This window comes from Xenopus tropicalis, chromosome 8 (assembly GCF_000004195.4).
Source record: "Xenopus tropicalis strain Nigerian chromosome 8, UCB_Xtro_10.0, whole genome shotgun sequence".
Taxonomy (NCBI): Eukaryota; Metazoa; Chordata; class Amphibia; order Anura; family Pipidae; genus Xenopus; species Xenopus tropicalis.
Genome location: NC_030684.2, coordinates 48,790,529 through 48,803,563, shown reverse-complemented (window position 1 = coordinate 48,803,563; position 13,035 = coordinate 48,790,529). Strand labels below are relative to the sequence as shown.

The window sequence follows — 13,035 nt, the reverse complement described above, 5'->3', positions numbered from 1 at the left end:
GCTACCAATAGCCAATTATAGACCTTATATGGCACCCAAGGAACTTTTTTCATGCTGGTGTTGCTCTCCAACTCTTTTTATATTTGAATGTGGCTCACAGGTATAAAAGGTTGGGGATCCCTGCCATAACACTAACACTAAATAAATGAGACTTTAAATATATAACCTGTGGGGTTGGTAAAATGCTCTCTTTTGTCTAATCCAATCTATCTTGACTATTTGCTCTGTTTTTCTCTTGGGTATATATGCCTTTATAATCGCAGACCAGTATAGTATTCTTTGCAAGAGAATGGTTTTACATTCCTAACTTTCCTATTTTTTTTTTTTTTATATTATTATTTCACTTATCTCTGGCTTAGCGGTTTTAAAGAGCACTGAATTAATAGCTTTCCATTAACATGACTTATATTATAGTGCTTTCTTATTAAATGGCTCTGATTCATTCCACAAAAGTTGGAGTAGATACATAAATCTCTGCACACCCACGTAGTTTAGCTAAAAATGTGCAGCAGTCACGCTGATGGTTTCATCTGACAGTTGAAGAACAATGAGATTCTCCACCCCCATTTTATTCCAATTGGTTTTGCAGGAAATTATAAAAAAGGTTGTATCCCAATCTAGTCCCCACCCCTGGAAACTATCTGCTATAGCAATTACACACAGCATTATGCAGGATTTGTTCGTTTAACTCCCAGTCCAACATTGAAACGTAATGGTGACATAGGGAACCTATAGGCATTAGTCAGACAGGCTTTTGCAGGAAGTCCCCATGCATGGATCAATAAGCTTCCAACACAGCCTGAATTAGCTGTTTTAGTGGTTACTGTATTTGTCAATACAGGAATAGAATCCTTTATCCTGAATGCCTATTTTCTGAATAAGGGAGTTTTCCCATAATTCGGATCACCATACCTAAAGTCTTCTAAAAATCATATTTTAGCAGCCTTGGAAGTACCTATAGGTAATTGCCTCTTCTAAAGCTTTGTATGAAATATGTTTTTTTTGTATGCCCTTAAAACATGAATTGTTAGTAGTTTGTTTTTAGTGTTCCTTTCAAATAAAGGGCTGCTGGGTAGGAATAGTTTTCCTTTACTAGATACGGCTTCCTTTCATAATGTTGCCTTAGTCTGCAGGACAAGCTATATATAATCTCATAAAAGCTCTACATTGTATTATATACAGGCTGGAGGCATCTGTTTCAGCTTTCTGTACATGATTGCTGCAGAAAACGAACCACATTTTAAGTGCATTTAAATGTAAAGACACTTAATGCAATGATTATAAGGCTCTGGTATGTATAGGTTCCTATTACAGTAGCCACGACTGCAGCCTTTTTACTTTTAGTGTGATGTAGACAGAGTTTTCTGTTTATTTTATCATGTCATCATATCCTCATTATCATATATGAGATGCTATGAGAACCATCATGCTTTATATTTGCTGCTTTAGATCCAGGGGGAAAATCAGGGATCGGCAGCAGTTGGAAGATACAGGGTAAAATCATTTAGAAATGAATATGCAGCGATGAGTTGTTTGTAAAAATATCACTTTTTGCAATTTTGACTACCTTTTTGGCAGTAGGTGCAATTTATACAATTTTATCAAGAAACAAATAGGGTTGTTTTTCCACCAATATCGGGTTATTCCTTTTAGTTATTATCAAGCAAAAGATAGTTTTTTGTTATTACAGATAAAAATAAAATTATTAAAATGCTGGGGACCTAGGGGTTTTCAGGATAAGGGCACTTAACATAGTTTGGATCACAGTACCCAAGTGTACTAAAAAAGTATGTAAACATATAAAAACATAATTTCCTTTTTCTCTGTAATAATAAAACAGTAGCTAATACTTGATCCCAACTGAGATATAATTGATCCTTATTGGAGGCAAAACAATCCTATTCAGTTTAATTAATGTTTAAATCATTTTGAAGATATAGAGATCCAAAATACAGAAACGTCCCTTATTTGGAAAGGCCCCATTCACAGGAAAACCATTTAATAAGAAGGAATTTTTTTGCTCTCCAAAAACAGAGAGCCCTACCTTTCCCAATCAATCGCAGTTCCCAGAAATATGGGTGCCATTGTTTTTGCCAAGTAAGGGGTTTTCCAGCCATTACTTTCAGTATGATCAGGGGTATTTTTGGGTCTGATTCTGATTCTGCCCCTGACAGAATGACACTGGCGGAGCAAATAAAAGTAAAGGGTGACAGTGTATTTTGAGGTAGCTGTATCCCTTGGAAGCCAACATGTTATTGGAAGGCAGTCATGTTCAGACTGGTGTGGTTTTGTTCAATCAGATTATCTCTCCATGGTGCTTAGGATAAACATCATACTTCTTGCTGATCTCAGAATTACTTTGTTTAGTGTTTGAAAGCAGTAATCAAACATTACGCTGAGTCTGAAGAACTAAACTGATATTAATCTAAGAATGTGATTCCAAGGTTTTCCAGTTGCAAATGGTTCTGGATAAATACTGTCCCAGTGGTACAATTTTTAGACTAAAATTTATTTTTGTTTTGGCTATAAGGCTTTAAATTTGCCATGTTGTATTCATTTGACAGCACTACACAAACCACACTACCCCAGCAATATCCAAAAATAAGGAGAAAGAAGTGGAGAAGAAAGAGTTGGATAAATCCAGAGAGAGGTCACGCGAAAGAGAGAAGAAAGAGGAAAAAGAACGGAAAGAGAGGAAGAGGGTTTGTATTTTTCAGTAGCTTCTAGCTCTGCCGCATTTACATACATTTCTTATATCTTTTATAAGAGTCCTAGTGATTGCTCATTGCATATTGAATGAACACTGTACTATATATTTGTAATGTGAGGCATGGGGAGGGTATTGGATTTAATGGAGATGAAGTATAGTCGACAACTTTAGTATTTTACCCACCAAAGATGAGTATAAAGCAAGAATAGACTTCATTGTTCTTTATTTTCCTTTAAAGGGGAACGGTTGCAAAAATGAAAGTTTAATATTAGCTGTATCTCATGGAAAAATGCAATTTTCTGAATATAACCAACTACAAATTCTGTACTGTTTCTTAAATAATCAAGTTATTCTTCATTATCTGCTAGAAGATGTATTAGGGCTAAATAACTGACTCCAGTGAAAAAAACATCAAACCAAATATCTGAGAGACAGGATTTATGGTGATTTGCACAGAATGAGCTCTGATAAATCTTCTAGGCAAAGGCACCAACCCCTCCCCACTACTAGATGCAATCTAGTAGAGGCATTTTGATCATCACCACAAATAGTGGGCATCAAAACACCAAGTGTGCCATGGCCCTGAGTGTTGTATCTCATTATATTTTTTACCTTTATACCTTATATGGGGCAGGAAAATGTTTCAAAAAAGACCTGCAAATGTGACTGTGTTTCATTGCTGTTTCAATCTAGGATCACTCAAATGGCGACCGTGAATTGTTGCAGGAATCAAAGCGCCGCAAAGAGGAAAATGGAACCAGTAAGTGAATGCTTCTACTTCTTGGGAATTGGTTTTAAGGTTAGAATGAAAAACTTTGGGTTTCATTTTATATTTTTGTACAGTTCTATCCAAGCCATGTGAGTAAGTCATTGGTACCACATACATAGTTAACAAGTCAGTAACTACACATAGTATTGAGAAAGTGATTATAACCAGAAAGTTTTACTTCCCTGCAATGCTTTTGTAACCTTCTGATAAGAAAGAGACTGCAGACAGATGTATAAGTGCCACTAGAGATGTTTGCATGGGGAAGCTCCAGGCAGCATTTCCTTGCCAGTTTCTCTGTGGTATGTATTGATATAAAGCTCCAGCTTGTGACTGCTCTGTTCAACTTTCATATAAGTCTTAGCAGCTCAACAATAGTTTGCTGTGCAGCCAATCACTGTGAGCTTTCCTCTCTTGTCAGCAATGAGGTTGCTGTCTGCCACCAGGAAAGGGGTCAAGGTGAGATGTAGTTAGTGCTTTCCTGCTACATCAAGTAACATTAAAAGAACAGTTCAGGGTAAAAATAAAACTGGGTAAACAGATAGGCTATGTAAAATTGTAAAATCCAAAATGTTTGTAATATGGTTAGCTAGGCAAAAATGTTATCTATAAAGGCTGGAGCAGGCAGATGTCTAACGTAATGGCCAGAATACTAGCTCTCTAACATATTAGCTAGTCAGCGACTTGGGGGGGGGGATATAACAGTTTGCCTTTGATCCTGAGAACACAGGTCAGGTGTGAAGCAAATGGTTATGTCCCATATGGGCCCCCTCAAGTCACTGATTGGCTACTTGCTAGTAACAGATTAGAGATCTGTAAAAAAAGAAGTGGTGTTCTGGCTGTTATGTTAGACATCCATTCACTCCATTCTATATAGATTACATTTTTGCCTAACTATAGTGAAAAGATTTTTTTATTTTGCACAGCCTATCTCTTTACCCAGATTCAGGAAAGCAAACAGATATTGTTCTAAAAAAAAATCAGATGGCAAAGCAGTTAAAACCCAGCTACCTGGAGCTCTGTATCCCTCAGTGTCTGCAGCTGAATGAGAAGTGAGCTTGTTTCACTCTTTGCTTGTGTTTCACTTGCTTATCTGGGCCTGACATGCTCCTGTCAGCAACTGATCAATGATAATCTAGTAAACAAAGTCCTGTGCTTTATTTTCAAGTCTGGTACAGAACAGTCCCTGCTTTTTTTTTTTTAATAAAGTCTGGTACAGAGCAGCCCCCCCCCCCCCCAGCCACTGGCCCTGTAGATTTCCGGGAGCTGTGATCAGAGCTCATTTCAGGGGAGTAGCATAAACAGATGTTTTTATATCTGTTTATACCACTTTGTGCTTTTGATGTGTCAGGTGGATCCTCGAAACACAGTAAAAGCGAAAGTCCTTCTGACTCCCCGCGTTCCAGTGAAAAAGAGCGCAATAAGTCAAAGTCATCAAGTAAAGAGAAAGGAGATTTCATGAAATCAGAAAAAATGGAAAAAAGCAGTTCTGGCAGCAAGAAGGTAAGCCATGTAACTTTGTAAAGTGTCTTAACCTCTGATGGAAGTGCCTAACCGTCCCATGATACTGTTAATGATACTGTTAATATGCAAGATATTTTAGGGTAGGTCAGATAGAAGACTTCAATTACTCCTCACAACCCTATCAGATCTAGCTTCATGTCTATATTTCCTCTTCTGCTTGTCCATTTTCTAATTTAACAAAGAAGTTAGGTAGAATTGCTGTACATTATGTTCTGGGGTTCTGTACCAGACCAAGGTCACAACAGCCCTTTAGCAATAAAGATCTGTACCCCTTCTGCTGATTCACTGCACATGATCTGTGCTATTTTCAGTTACCTGAGCTTAGGGACGGAGACAAAATACTATATTCTATATATACTATGTATATATACATATATACTATATGTATATATAGAATATAATTGTCACAATATAACACTTATTAATAATAATACAGATAATTACTACATGGCAGCTCAGAAACCAATGCAATTAGCATCAGAATTTTAATAATCAGCCTTTTAGCATCAGCATATATGACAGGCAGACTTCATTTTCTGCTTGGTCATTAGCATCTTGCAGCAGTAATGGCACATCTGAGAATACCTGAGGCCCCTTTTGCTGTTGTCACTGGGAATTTTCCTGCCCCAGAATGCAGTTTTTTAATTGCAGTGATTACATCCTCATAGCCCCAGTGCACCTTATTTGAGGCTAAAAGCACAGTATTTTGGGAAATAGGGTAGGCCTGTATGAAAATGTAATTTTGATATGGTTTGAGAGAGAAAAGAGGCAGAGAATCAGTACCTCCTCTGGCATCAGCTTACTTCCTTGCCTGCACCCAGACCCATTGTGTCAGCCATGGTACAGACACACATGGTTGATATCTGCTCCAGAATGCCAACTCTTGTGTTTCTTTGCCAATATCTGCTGCATGTTTCTACACCCGGCCCAATGCAGTGGTTCCAGGTTCAGGCAAAAAAGTTTACTGTTTGTTTCCTGAAACAGGAATCCAGGCACGACAAGGAAAAGTCTGAGAAGAAAGAAAAGCGTGAGAGCACAGGGGGAAAGGAGGAGAAAAAGCAATATCCTTTACATATGCATTATTACTTTGTTTCCCAGTCTTGCATTCGCCAGCCTGCTATGCTGCAATTGGGGAAGATGCTGGATATGTAGCTTTTGCTTGTTTTATGATGTTTATTAGATCCCTCCATTTTATTTGCACATCATTGAGTTTGCTGAATACAGCCTTAACAGTAGGGAGAGCGAGACAGATGCCTGACTTCCTATTAAGTCAATAATATGGGTTCACTTTTTTCAGCATCCCAATACCTTGCAGTACCATTTTATGTGCCATAATTACAGCTAATAAATAGCACTTATTGTGAAGGGTTAATTTCCAGGAAAAACCATGGTAGTAATTGGGCATGGGCTCAGATCCGACAGAAGTCACCTTTAAATTTCCTTTTTAGTATGATGTAGTTTCAGCTGCTATCTGGTTGCTCGGATCAACTTTCCCCTTGCAACCAGACAGTGTTTTAAATGAGAGACTAAAAAGAATGAGAAGTTTTAAAAAGTAACAATAAAACTGTAGCCTCAGAGCAATAGGTTTTTGGCTTCTGGGGTCCCCCCACCTGACAACTGGAAAGAGGCAGAAGAAAAAGACAATATTTAAAAATGAATTATGAAGAATGAAGAAAGAATTTATAAACTATAAAGAGTGAAGAGCAGTTAAAGAGTTACTGAGAATTAGACATTCTATAACATGCTAAATGTTAAGGTGAATGACTGCTTTAAGGAGTGAAAAGAAATGAGAGACCACGTAAGCACTGCATTGCATTCTATAGAATAACCCCAGTAATTAACAGTTTGTATTTCTCTTGTGTTATTTCCTTAATGAGTGATTTACCCATAAATCTTCAGATAAGCACAGATAATAAAGAAGAGGGATTAACTCAAGGTAAGGCTTTAATTTTATTACAATTATGTAGTGCTGCTATTTACACACAGTGCTCTATATAAGTAAAAAGGTAAAGTGTTTTGTTTTTTATACACAGACATACACAAATCCACATATTGAAAGGGACCATACTAGTTTATATCTGATAGTTTATATCAGGGTAACCATTTTCCAACCCCTTTCCCTCATGGATTCTGTCAAATCCTGTTTTACGTTTCTTAGTGAAGTGCTCCTCTGCTTTCCAGAGCATGTGTGCACTTCTCACTATGGGAAGCAGAGGGAGTGTTGGATTGGGGTACCCTAGTCAAGGACCCACCACCTGGTCACCACTGCATTGAAATACCCCACCCCTGCCAGCCCCATTTCTACTGCTCTGCACACTTTCTGCATGACAACCCCCTCCTCAGCCACTTACTCCGCATGGTCCTTCTGGCCGAACCTCCAGTGAAAAGAATTGTCCGGGCATTCCCAGTAGAACATGTGGCCATCTTTAATTTTGTTTTAATCTTTCTGAAGTTTCATGTGGGTGGTTGGCTTGTGGGGAGGTAACCCAACAGGATCGAGGCTTACTGGGATTTTTCCTGTTATCCCGGTGTGTCAGATCAAACCTGGGCAGTTTCTCTGCGAGTGCCCTGGGCACTCAGTCTTCAGTTCCCATCATTCCTGTGCCCTAGCATGACCCATGCCAGCACTGGGGAGCATTCTGCAGTACTCCGTGGAAGGATGCAGCTTTCAAGCAGTACTAAATTGTTACACACAGAGATAGCTGCCCGTTACTGACAGGGCTTGAAGTTTAGAAAAACTCAGAATACACACAAAGCTGCCGATTCAAACCTACTCGTGTTAAAAATAGCAAAGGACAGACACTGCTTTCCGTAGCAATAACTGTTACAAATAACTTTTAAACCATTACAAATAGTTCATGACTGCATTTGGGAAGGTTATTTAGAATAACATTTTTCACTTGTGCCTAAATGCACATTTGTTAGCACTGAGGCTGACCTATCGCTGCTTTTTGTGCTTCAGAGTGCTCCCCGTTATCCAGTAGGAAACAATGGCGCTCAGCAGTGACCAAATGAACCCCTGTGCCATTGCCCTTAGTTAACATTGCTTATGTAGAAATTTGGAAACAAAGTAGTGGAACCTAATTATACATTCAAATGTTAATGTTTCCATTAGTCAAGCTGAAAGAAAATGATATAAGGCCCTTCAACTCTTTCTTTAGCATGAAGCCTGCTGCAAATACTAAGCTAAATATAAGTCATGTAAAAGACATATATGCAGATATATAACAAATATTATATATAACAAATAGTTATATTATAGGTTTCTTCTCTTGTCTAGTCTGCTTCTATTGATGAAGTTTTGATGGGTGACTGCAGCAAAAGCAGATGGATTTTTTTTATTGGCAGATTCCTCTGTACAGATCTCTCTTCTGTGCAGTTTTGCCAGTAACTGTCAGATTTATAATGATGTTCAGGGTCTCAAAGCAACCTGCCAGTGTGCAGAAGCAATTATATGGCTTAATATGCTAACCGGTTTAAGGCTGCCACTTGTTAGCTTTTATACATTTTATGCAAGGGAAGCCATTCTGGTAGAAATTTCTCTGTTAGATTGATACTGTATATTTTAAAGAACCAGTACATTAAAAGAAATGAATTTACTAGTCTTATATATTAATGATTTTGTATTTGCTTTTGGAATGGAACTGCACACATACACAATAGCTGCAGGGACTTGGATACTGTCAGTATTATATATCTAGCATTTCTGCAAGCGTTCATGGTATTATTCACACTTACACTTACATTCACACACCTTAAATATTTGCTGAAATCCATTCTTGCAGGCCTATAATTGCTAGTGTTGGGCTGTGTATTTATTGATACTTTATCCAACGTGATCAGATGCTTATATGGGTACATTTGGGGAGGCATACATTCTAAAGGCAGGGGGTTATAGGTTGAAATGATTCTTCTGCTAACCCTTATATTTCACACCTAAGGCCTGTTTTCTTCTGGATAAAAGACACACATGTGCCTGCCCTTGTAATGCCACTGTAACAATGTCTATGGTCGATATCAATTCACTTGTAAGTGCCTTTACAGTACCATGGAAGTGTAATTCACTGGGAAGGATGGGCACTTTCCAATATCTTAGGCAGCCCCAAGGACATTATATCCTGGACTCTCCTTTTCCCTGAAAACGCACAAGCCTGGGGTACTTTTCCTCTGCCATTTTTAAAGGAGTAGTTTACATCCAGCCCCTTGGTCTGTTTAATCTAACCCGCCAACTCCGCAAGTCTCATCACACAAGACTTGTTGTCTGGGGACTGATGAGCGTAAACGGCGTAATGCTGGCCCCGCCCGGCCCGTAGATAAGTCAATGTGGCCCCTGAGCCAAAACGTTTGCCCACCCCTGATGTAGACATTGATATTCTGAGACCATGTACAGTTGCTCTTCATTTTGTATGGTTTTTAGTTAACATTTTTGTTCAGCAGCTCTCCAGCTTGGTATTGTATCAACTATCTGGTTGCTAAGGTCGTTGTTACGCTAGCAACCATGCAACAGTTTGAACAAGAAGACAGAAATATGAATAGAAGAGGGTCTGAACAGAAAGAAAAGTAATAAAAAATAACATTAACATTGTAGCCCCACTTGAAAGCTGAAAACAGGCAGATAAAGCAAATATAACTATATGTATAAAAAAAACAAAAAAAAACCCTTGCAAAGTTGCTAGAGATAAGTTAACTTTTAGTACTGTATGTTATAGAATGTCTTAACTGTGAAGGCTTTAAGGCTTTTCAGGGACCCATTGCACAGGAGTCCAGGACACAGTCACATGTACAGTAAGTGGCCAGTTAATGTACTGTGCGCCTGCCAGTTTCCAGTGTTACTCTACCGTGGGTTAGTTTTTCAACAAGAGTGGCCTGGGGTCCATGGTTAGGTACCCCCAGTGAATACAATTACTATCAGTTTGGCACCCACAATAAATGACACTTTTTTCCTTCTTTAATGATTCTATTTTATCAATATATATATATTTATATACTTTGTTTTCCCCTCCCCACCAGGGATTGCTGTGACTCAAGACTCCATAGCGATTAGAAGTGAGAAGATGGCCAGCCATTACTGGATATGTACTTTCCACAATGATTTGCACAGATCCATGTGAAGAAAGAAGGGGGTCCCTTTTACATTAGCCTAAAAGATACATTTAATGACGTTTTGCTTTTCCCAACCTACAGTAAATGTTTTCTGTATTTTAAATTCTTTCTTGTGTTTTTCCTCCTATATTAATTTTCAGTTGATGACTGAAAGTGTATGCCTATTCCATATTAAGCACAATGTGCTCCAGACAGACAGACACAGTTGCTGCAGTGCAAATGGGTTGACTTCTGCTTGTACAGCTTTTCCCATTAGGTTGTCGGAATACTGCCTGAACTTTAGTAAAACTTTGCAGTTTGAATGCATAATTTTTAATGGTGCAACAATAAACAGTTATTCAACTTTTTTTTTTTTTTTTTTCTGGAATTTACCTCATTTAAAGTCAGATTTTATTTATTATTTGGCTTGTAAGTAAGACATGGGAGCACTGTTTCTTGCTAATGATTAGGAATTGTTTGTATATTATGTGTAGGACAATAAATGAGGAACTAAAGACATGTAACAATCTTAATGTCTCTTCCACACATTCTTTTTGTCATGTTTTTAAATAAACCAAGAGAGAGAACCCACCTCCGCCGTGACAAATTAAGAGTACAATTACACAACTACAGGATCTTTGTATCACGGAACTTTAGTCTGAAAAGTTTCAAAGACTTTTTTTAAATGAAAATTTTTATCTGCTGAATTCTACCAGTGTAAGCTTTCTTTTCTAAATAAACAATAGTTTTCTCAACGGGTCGTACATCATTGTGTGTATTGTGGCTTTTTATATTTATATGTATGACTGGCAGCTTACCTTGCTACGGCTGAGCTAACATGTCTTAAAGGGGTACTGTCATGGCTGTACATTCTGTTTAAGTGGACATGTTCTCTGATAAAATTCAGTCATACTTTACTGCTGAGCTTGCAAGTTGGAGTGATATCACCCCCCTCCCAGCAGCCAATCAGCAGAACAATGGGAAGAGGGAGCAAGATAGCAGCTCCCATTAGGTATCAGAATAGCACTCAGTAATAAGTAATCCAAGTCCAGCTTTGGACTCCTCAAGTTACATGGGAGTAGAAGAAACAATAGGTTACCTGAAAGCAGTTCTAATGTGTAGCGCTGGCTCCTTCTGAAAGCTCAGACTCAGGCACAATGCACTGAGATGGCACCTACACACCAATATTACAGCTAAAAAAATACATTTGTTGGAATAACATTTTTCATTGTAGAGTCAATTATTTGCTATGTAAACAGTGAAATTTAGAAATAAAAGTACTCAATAAAAATCATGACAGAATCTCTTTAAATATCTCAGCTGTCAACCATATATTGCCTGCCCCACCTTTCTGCCTTGGGAATAGAGGCTGGGCAGTCAATTACTATCACTTTCCATTCAGCACTTCCTAAATGTCACTGCACTCTTTATTTCTCCTTTTGCTGTTTTTAACTGTCATGTGCATGGGCATTAGGTCCCCAATTTTGGAGCAAAAACAAGATTTTGGGATGATGCAAAGCTTGGCTTAATAGCAGTGCGACCAAAATGGCACCGTTCTGCTTGCTGTGATAGTGAATATAAGAGTACAGAGTCATTTTTTAGATTTAAAAAAAAAAGTTTACTTATTCTTGAAGGCCCTATATCACTACTTGTTGCTAATGCTCAGTGTCAATAAACCTTGGTAATATGACGAAAATGTCTGAACACGCCATCTTAGAACTTGGCGGACGGCCACCCCACGGGCGCCCAGATACCTTACACCATAAAACCAATAGACCTTCATTTATCTAGTGCACTTGCCCCAAACTGCATTGAAGTCAGGGAACGGTTGAATCTACATGCAGTTGGTAAAGGTTCTTTCTTTTTCTAATGACATGGTAGTCAAGGCAGGAAAGTATGTCCCCCCCCCCCCTCCCCAGTTTATGCTTCCATTATCACTGAGTGCCTCCTGATTGCAAAATGATCAAATTTAGATTCTCCCCATGTTTTTCATTTGAAAGAGAGGCACCTTTTTTCCTTTAGTGATTAACAACATCGCCCTGACAGCTTTGGCGATCTTCGTCTTTCCAACTGTGAAACATCAGACAATTCAGTGTTCCAGCTGCCAAATCTGCCTGATGGTTCACATCCCATCCGTAGCCATATGTGGAGTTGAGATGTGACTGCTACTCTCAGAGAACATTTGTGTCATGTAGGGTGGGGTCAGGTGGGGTCAGGCAGGGATACAGATACAGATTGTATACAGGTTGGTGTAAAGCTACTGAGCATTTTGTTGAGGTTACTGTGTTGTATTTTTTAACTAGAATTGATGCCATTACAGTATGTAGCGGAGCCACAAACAATTCTACATTAAAGAATAGTGAAAGTGTAGGGCCTATTTTCCACAAAGCACATAAGGTATGTGCTTAAAGATAATATAAGCCCTCCAAATAAATTCATATAAACTTTCAAAAAGTGTACTTTTGCAACTTACATGGTTTTTTCTGATAACAAAACAGTCACAACAAAGGGTGAGGTGGGGCTGTATACTATGAATCTTATTATATACCTTGCAAGGACCAAACATGGAGTTTGGTTCTTGGTCCAGTTTGCCCTGCTTAGCTCAAGATATAACCATAACCACAGATTTTACCTTTTAAAACAATAGGCTTAGCACAAACCCTATTCATTGCTCTCATTTTAAAGGTACACTGTCCCTTACAAAAAACCTTATACTATGCTATATGTATTTATAAAGAACCCCTATACTAAGCCATAAGCCTATACAAAGGACCCCTCTACTAAGCTATGCAAACTAAAATAGATGACACATTAAATGAGGGGGGTTCATTTCTCGCCTTTGAGCCAAGAAAGATGGACAGATGTGGCAACATGGCTAAATCTGTTGGTTTTGACCAAATGGGCTAACAATCTGTGTATCTGAGGGGGACACGATGAATGGCATGAACCTCAC

At 38.4% G+C, this 13,035-nt stretch overlaps 1 protein-coding gene across 1 annotated transcript in view; it reads left to right on the top strand.

Annotated features, from left to right (window-relative positions):
• Window positions 1–10,846, top strand: part of thoc2 (THO complex 2) — an 80,412-nt gene extending 69,566 nt beyond the window's left edge. The window contains exons 34-39 of the mRNA XM_004916871.3: window positions 2,565–2,702; window positions 3,404–3,470; window positions 4,828–4,979; window positions 5,985–6,061; window positions 6,886–6,936; window positions 10,011–10,846. Of these exons, the coding sequence (XP_004916928.1) occupies window positions 2,565–2,702; window positions 3,404–3,470; window positions 4,828–4,979; window positions 5,985–6,061; window positions 6,886–6,913 (462 nt within the window). The 3' untranslated portion in view covers window positions 6,914–6,936; window positions 10,011–10,846. The remainder of the gene's footprint in view (window positions 1–2,564; window positions 2,703–3,403; window positions 3,471–4,827; window positions 4,980–5,984; window positions 6,062–6,885; window positions 6,937–10,010) is intronic.
• The last annotated feature ends 2,189 nt before the right edge of the window (window positions 10,847–13,035 follow it).